The 8,155-nt window shown below is 41.1% G+C and overlaps 1 protein-coding gene across 1 annotated transcript in view; it reads left to right on the top strand.

Moving 5' to 3' along the window:
* Window positions 1–2,130: 2,130 nt before the first annotated feature.
* LOC111654361 (guanine nucleotide exchange factor DBS-like) overlaps window positions 2,131–8,155 on the top strand; it is a gene marked incomplete at its 3' end in the record, with an annotated part of 24,790 nt that continues 18,765 nt past the window's right edge. The window contains exon 1 of the mRNA XM_087173698.1: window positions 2,131–2,779. Within this exon, the coding sequence (XP_087029824.1) occupies window positions 2,266–2,779 (514 nt within the window). The remainder of the gene's footprint in view (window positions 2,780–8,155) is intronic.

The raw sequence follows: 8,155 nt of genomic DNA, 5'->3' as shown, positions 1-8,155 counted from the left end.
ATGTACATCGGTATGTGTGCTGGCATCCCTTTCAGCCCTGCTAGCCGCAAGAACTCCTGCAGAGACTGGGATGGTAGGGCATATCGGCATGTTGTTCTTGTCTGCTGTGTGGTTTCAGGGGAAAGTTTTTTTTCTTTCCTTTCCCTTAAGCTCTGTTAAAGTCATCAGCCATAAGGGGAATTCATACAAGAGAGGAATCATGTTTATTCTTCAGTTGTTTGGTTTTACAGACTGAGGCCACGAGCACTGGTACAGAACAAAAATCTGTGAGAGTAGGGATATGTTTTTATTTGTTAAGTCTTTTCAGAGTAGCTTTTATGAGCTTGCTTGTATTTGTGTTTTACTCACAGAAAACGGTCATCTGCAAGTTATTCTACCCACTGCTGATTCTTAAAATGAGCTGTGCTTCAGAACAAATGAAAAAGATCTTAGTTATTTCCAAAGAATCATCTTGTCTCTATTTTGTAAACATCAAATGGATTCTTTGTACCATGCCATGTTAGTGAATTTGGACTGTTAGACTACTGTATATGGCAATCCTACTACTCCTATTCTGGCCACTGAAGTCTATTGTATGTCTGAAGAGGTCAAAACTCCTGTGACTGTATTGTTTGACGGACGCATTTTGGCTTGTGGCCTTCATCAGGGACATCATAAAACAAATTATAGACAACACTTGAATATGGTAGGTATAAAGCAGACAACAAGCTATCATGTCGGCCAATTGGACTCCTACAAACACTTGTCTGTCTGGGAATAGGAATCCCTCCTGTTTCCTATCCTATTCAAGTTTGTGTATGTGTTTTTCCTTACTGAATTGAGAATCTAAGCAGGGAGGGTATCCTATGTCCTACAGATTGCAAAGGGACTAACTTGGCTTTTGGGACTTTATAAACAAAAACTGGCTTGACCTTAGGATTTATGATGACTGATTAAAACTAAACACATTTGTCAGCGTTGACAGCTGGGAAGCCAGTGGGGGATCGCATTGGTTTTGCGATTAGAGGAGAAAAAGTAACTTAAAGAAAAAAAAAGAAAAAAAAAAAAAAGGTCATGTCTTGCAATAAGTGATACTTGTTTGGATTTGTATGTTAAACATGTCTTTTTCTGTCATTTCATGCTGATAGATACATTTCTGAATTGGAGAAAAGTCTATATTTGGTTCACCAGTTGCTTTCAGCTTCAGTACTCGCACACTAGCCTTTGGTGAAAACACAGTGAATCAGTGTCTAAATTAGACTGAGGCTGCGAGTTGATCTGTCGGTCTGTCCCTTTGTTCTTGTTCACTTTAAGTTGTGCAGATCTCCAACCCTAATTGCTTAAGTTTTTATCTCTCAAGGTTTATGACACTGATAACCTCAAGCATGACCTCGGTCATAGAGCAAACACACATGTTAAACACTGCCCCCACACACTCATACAGATTCAAGCTTTCCTACCCATGCAACACAAACATCTCTTGCTCAAACCTTTTCACACCACTGGACTTCTTTTAGTAGATAATGACCGAACCGGGAGACAGAGTGGTGTCTATTAGCTCTTTTCAGCTGAAATATATCTTTTACACAACTCATTCAAAAGGAATCTAAAATGCCACATTCTGTTAAGAAACAGTGTCAGTCTTTGAGGGGTCTCATTAGAATTAAGTCTTTCAGTAAGTTTGTAAGAATGGAGTCTTTTGAATGGTATAAACAAGAATAGAGGCTTTGACTAGATACTGTCTGTGAATGGTTAAATGGGGATGTAGGCAGTGTTTGAATGGGCTGGTCAGAATGGAGGCTTTGTACTTTTGGTCCACATATCCTGAGATAAGGCAGACGAGGAGCCCAGGCTTTGTTGGCCTAGGTAAATGAGTGCTGGGAGCTGCAGTACCTGCAGTACCTGAACATTGTCACCCAACATACTGTAGCATAACATACTTTAAGCATTTATTGACTTTCTGGGTCCCTTTTTAGAGGACTCGGAGTCATACATCAGCAGGTTAGATGCATTGCTATTGAGCCAGGAGGGGTCAGGTAATTGTCCTTTAGGGGAGGGATAGGGGTAGTCGGGCAAGCAGGGAGGGTGGGGTTGAGTGCTACACTGTAGCTTTTGTCTACAGGGATGGTAACCCGAGGTTGCAATAGGAAGTCCTTGCAGTTCCTGAGTGACATCCTGCAGGCTGTAGAGCACCTGTTGCCTGACAGAGAGTGAGAGGCTGAGTTTGGAAAGGTGGAGTCAGAATGAGAGGGAAATTGTAACCGTGATAACGTTTGCGATACCTGCATGGAAAAAGTCTGGCAGAAGAGGAGTGAACAAGAAGTGGCCTGGAGCAGCAGAATGGGAGGAGAGCAGACGGCAGATTCAGGCCTCTTGATGGAGGAGGATGTGGAGGTTGAGTTAGACTCAGGGTTTTGCATGGAAGCAGATTCAGAGCTGAGTCTAGCAGGGCAGGTGAGTGTAGGTTCTGATGAATGCACGGACGTAGAGGAGTTGGACTGGTTCATGATTACAGGACATATAGATTTTCTAAATAGCAAGGAGCAAGAAGAGGGAAGCACAGGTGACGATGGAGGGAGTCAAACTCAAGAGGAAGGTGAGATGGAAGCGGACTTAGAGACAAAACCAGTAAAAAATGGAGGGACTGATGATCAAACTGAAGAGGCCAAAGAGGAAGCGAATGAGGGAGCGTTTGATGTGTGTTTATGGCCAGCAGAGAAAGGTGGGGGTCACGTACGGATCTCTCTGGAGGAGGTGGAAAGATACTACAGATTTTCACGCTGTTGCCACTGGCTGTGTGGTAGGTGTCAGATGTTTTATTATTGTTTTCTCTTACCCCTTTTTTTCCATGTATCACGTGATGTTCATTGCCTTTCTGTCACCATACTGTATTTACCTGGAGCACTTTATTCCTGTATTATATCAACCACAGTTTGGTTCTGTTATCTTAACACAACATTCTCCACCTGTCCTCCTCTCTCTGAGTCAGCTGCACTCTACCTTTGCCCTCACTGAGTGCTCAGATTGGGGGGAAAAAGATGCTGCATTTGTTTATATTTTCCTTTATGAAATCTCAAATATATTTGGCCTTATAGTGTCAGCAATATCTACTTTTTAGTTTATAAAATCTACATGTAGAGGAGCTTTGTGAAGCACAGAGGAATCAAATGCTCCCTGCCCATCTGTCTGTTGCATGTATGTGGGATCTGGTATAGATAGCACTGTGATAATAATCAGCAGTGATGCATTACTGTGCCATATACAGACAGAACCATGAGTAAGTGTATTAAAGCCCGTGATTAGGTCTTGATGGCCTGAGGTAGAACAAAAACACTAGAGCTGTTGCTTTTGAGTCTGTTTTATGTATTTTGCATTACTTTCTATAGGATGATTATTTTTTCTGTAAAACCTCCATCCTTAATTATGTAATCATTTATTAGATGTGCAATTGTTAACCATCCCCATCATCATGGACGTTGCCTTTTTTAACCGTCATCTGAACCCACTCACCCCTTTGATATATCATGATATCATACAGACTCACCTGTCACTGCTCAGCCCTGTTTAGTGCTTTGCTTCATCTTTGTTACTCCCCCTCCTCCATGACTGTAAGCCCCTTATTTCCACTTGTTGCCCTCCCCCACTTCTCTGTTCCCGGGCTTCAACCGCTCCTTGTCCTTCTCTCTCCTAACTATGACCTGTTCATCACCCAGAGTTTATTATCTTTTTAGAATAATTTCTTATATGACGGCAGGGAAGGAGGAGGAGGAGGAAGAAACTAGCAGCTCTGGCTGAAGGACATTAACGGTCTAATAACCAGCTTTTATAGTTGAGATGTTTTTTGGGTTTTTTTTTTAAATGTGTTTTTGTCCTTTCTGGTCTGGCAAACTAGGATAGCAGCCTTCTGCTCGAGTCCTGTTTTAATCTGCATCAGTAGTGGCAGGCGGTCCAGGTGTGTGACTGACCCACTAACGTTTGACTCATCACCCACAAACGTGAGCATGAGTGGACACTAATCCCTATCGTTAAGCCTTTTAAAGAACATTAGTGCCTCTACCAGCAGGTGGTGTGTATGTGAGTGTTTTTGTTGGGTATGTTGGAATCATTTTATGTTCAGGATGTGTGTTTTCTCATTAACAGAATTACCTTGTCAGCAAAGAGCATAAAAAGCACTGTAATTATGTCATTTTATCCCAGAATTAAAACAGCAAATACAATGGTATCTTTTAATTATCTATCATGTAATACAATACAGGCTAATGTGAGTAAAATAAACACTACAAGCCCTTATCGTCAATGAGCTTCAAAACATATTCTCCTGTTGGGAGGATGTGGCCTGTGTGTCAATATACACAGAGTTTCATTCAGAGCCAAGAAGACATTAGTAATAAACTGGTTTCTTACATATACTTCCCCCGAGTCTCATTATATCACTGTGACATCATCGATACTTATTGATGAGTGAACATATGTGAAAAAGAAATGGGGGGGGGGCACTTGAGAGGTTTCACTGTCCTTTTGTTGTAAATACAGTAGTATCTGATACTGGATCTCCCTTTCAGGTGGCCAGAGGGCCTTTTTAAGGGTTGTATAATACTGTGTGAATGGTGACTGGAAGTTTGGGAGGAAGTCCCCAAAATGATCAGAAGAAAGGTGGGGGGTGGGTAAAAACAAATATAGAGGAAATTTAGTGGATATTATTTTGTAAATGTAGAACAAGAAGTGACACTAAGAAGTGACTGAAACTCAAATCTGACATCTTTTAAGAAGGGGGTTTTTCAGTAACAGAATAGCCTCTTTCTGGAAACAAAGTCGAGCTCTTGCTGGCTTAGGTGGGGGGCGGGGGCGGGGAGGTTTGATTTGATATGTGTGGGAGTAGCTGGGGGCAAGGCGTGGCTGGCTGAGGGAGGCAGGGTCAGACAGTGGGAGCTGATGGAGGTTTCTGTGTGAACTTGAGTCCATAAGGAGTGTGTCAGCACCTGTGAGCGCTCTGTAGATGCAGCTTTGTGTCCAAATGCCTCAGGCATCGAGTGGACATCATCAACATGGCAACGCTGCTTTACCAAATTACAAACATCACAGATATGGGTCATTTATCTAGTCTCATTTCCACTTGCTTGCCTTCCTTTCAGGTGCCATTTTGGTGCACACACCCTTGCCTGAGGTTAATTTCAAAGAAAAGAAGAAAAGGAAGCTGTGTCTCAGGTAACATTAGTAGATATCAGTCAGTTGTCTCTCATCAATATCTGTTAACTACAGATGTTATTGGAAATTGTATCCAGTCTATAGACAAGATAGCAGATACCTCATTCCCTGTAGGTCTGGTAAGAATAGAAAGGACAACAGTGATTTGGTTGTAAGAGCAGACAGAAAAAATGCACGCAATCAATATGTTTGTCCAGCAACAGAGAGGCTTTTAATTTATTATAGATGAGCTAGTGCAACCTTTGCTGTATCATAGACAGAAGCATTTCCAGTGGAGGAGGAGAGGAAACAGATTGCTGTAACTGATGAGTGTGATTTGAACATCACCTTTTAGGTCACACTGCGTTATTAAGATGTTAATTCCAGGTTTGGAATTGCCTATTTAATTATCTGCCTGTGTGTAATATGTACAATTTACAAAACACTGTGCATGTGTGTTTAAGGTGTGTGTATGTGTCTAAGTATTCCTGGACATAGTGGACTAGTGTAAACTCATTAACCTATAATTACAGACCACTTTGCGCCACCTGTTTTCTAACCAACGTTTTAGCTTGACCTTGCCCACACATCTGATCCTGTCGCACAAGATCAGCAAACCAGCAACAATTTGATGCAAGAAACCACCAGATTCACACTAGCATTTTCAGATGAGGTGCCCATATTGGGTGGGTGGGTGTGTGGGTGGTTCATCTCGCAACATATCTCCACAAATACTTTTTGGCACACTTTTCTCAAGTGTTGGATATCAGAGCATCACTGCGCGCCGCAACAAGGAGATTTTTCCAAAGTATTCCTGCTTGTATCCTGCAGCGTTTTGTACTGTAGGTCTAAACATGCTTTTTAGTGGTTTGTTAAGACAGATGCACCTTCATTTTTTTTCTTTCCAATTTATCATACTGCTATGAAGAAAACACAAAGGTGTTGAACAGGGATGTAAAACTTTTGACATTTGTGCTATATAGTTGTCAACAAGCTTACACATGCAAAAACCCTGGTATGGTCCTTTAAGTCCCCTGGGAAAAATCTTTGATGTTGTTTTGACAGAACAGTCATGGCACCAGCTGGTCTCAGGAAAAAGGTTTAAAGGAGACCAAACTAAGACACATAAGTCCTGTCCCCGTTTGTGTGTGTGTGTGTGTGTGTGTGTGTGTGTGTGTGTGTGTGTGTGTGTGTGTGTGAGAGAGAGAGCGGGCAAGCAATGAATGTCAGTGTAGTAATACCTCAAGGCCAAGTCACCTGATAGGTTTCATTGGCAAACAAGAGTAACAGCAAGCCTTTTTGGTTTGTTTAAGCTGCTCTCAGAGGAGGGCTCAAACTGAAAGGGATATGCTCAGTAACGAGACAGTCATCCGAACATACGGGAGAAAGACGGAAACGACACGCATAACATTGAGGGATACAATGTGATAATCCGTGATGGATTTGGCTCCAGTGAGTATAAAGTCAGACTAGGTGGATGTGTCTTGGGTCTGGGTCTAAGCCTGGTGTCAGCGCTTTGTCATGCATCACAAAACAGGTACAGTGCCATCTATGTCGTGTCAGTATAGTTTCTTTGAGACTATATGTGTGTTTCGTCTGAGAGTCTCTTCGAGTTTACCATGCTAGTACAATAATATTCTGACAAAACAAAGGAATGGGGAGACTTGTTACCTTTTTTATACTGTGTTATATCTCTGAAAGTATTTATTATTTTTTTATCCTGAAAGACATGAACTGTATTGAACAACATTTCCAGCGTGGCAGTGGCATGGTGAGTCAGTGTAGGCTGCCTCAGGAAAACAGAGCAAACAAAGTCAGACTAAGATGAAAAGTCAATATTGTTCCGGTGCTGTTACTTGAACTTATCTGTCTATGTTTGTACTGTAACCACTTTTACAGGATGTCAGTGACCATGAGAAACTCCCTTCTCATAACCTCCTGGCCTTTCTGGTCTCTAGATGGCCCTCCTTGTCATTTTCCTCCTGATTTTCACAGCTTCAGCCAAATTTTACCTGAAGTACAGTATCATAAAATGTCTCATGTTTTTATGACTCTGAACTGTATTGGCTCTAACCTGAGATGTGGTCTCTTGGCTTTCATGACATGGAGGCCTCATTCGGCTCGAACTAGATATAAAACATGCAGGCATCTTTAAACATGGCCAGTAAGCTTTTTATCTTTACTGGTATAGTTGAACTGCATCTTAAAACAATTATTTCTTTGTCAAAGTGCCCCAAGGAAAATGTGTTACCTTACAGTAGCTTCTAACAGTGTACCTTATTAGCTTATTTTGATTTCCCTCAGGCTTGTCGGTATGATTGGACATTGATAACAGACAGCAATTGAATAAAGAGACATGAAACTGAGTGCATGGATGTAGTGAAATAAATGCGAATGTTGTCATTTGTTTCTTTTATATGGGAGGATAAATAACTTGTATTCTGTAAATGCCACAGATCTAAAAAGATACATTTTCAGACTGGTAAGGTGAATCTTAAATTGTATTCACCTTGTAAAATGTAATTATTGGATGTGAACATTTAGTTTATGTGACTGTGAATAGTGTGAGAGAGACGCAAAGCAACAGCCTTATAATCTAATACCAAAGAACTCTGCGTCAACAATTTTCCTCTATTGATCTGTTTTCCCTTGCGTAGCTCTCAGTTTCAAGTTGAACTGTGGCCAGTCTTCATTCAAAAGTTTCCTGAATACAAATCAATGCAAACACTGTTCACAGCATGGAGACTGTTTATGTTTAATGCGTAGTATTCGTGGGCACTAGCAGCTGTCAGATGTTTCCCAGTTTAACCTACATTTACTTCATTAGAGTAAATAAATATCTCCATTTGTGCTTTGACTTACAAATTAGACCACAATGGAAAAGTAATTATTTGCCTACTTACTGAATGTTACTGTAAGAATTTCTTACATGTAATGGTATTGCAATGTATATGTGTGTGTGTGTGTGTGTGTGTGTGTGTGTGTGTATATA

Source organism: Seriola lalandi, unplaced genomic scaffold, assembly GCF_002814215.2.
Source record: "Seriola lalandi dorsalis isolate HSWRI2012SDOR001 ecotype SW California unplaced genomic scaffold, Sedor1 jcf7180002054272, whole genome shotgun sequence".
Classification (NCBI taxonomy): domain Eukaryota; kingdom Metazoa; phylum Chordata; class Actinopteri; order Carangiformes; family Carangidae; genus Seriola; species Seriola lalandi.
The sequence above is the reverse complement of the archived record's forward strand: the minus strand, read 5'-3'. Positions and strand labels throughout refer to the sequence as shown.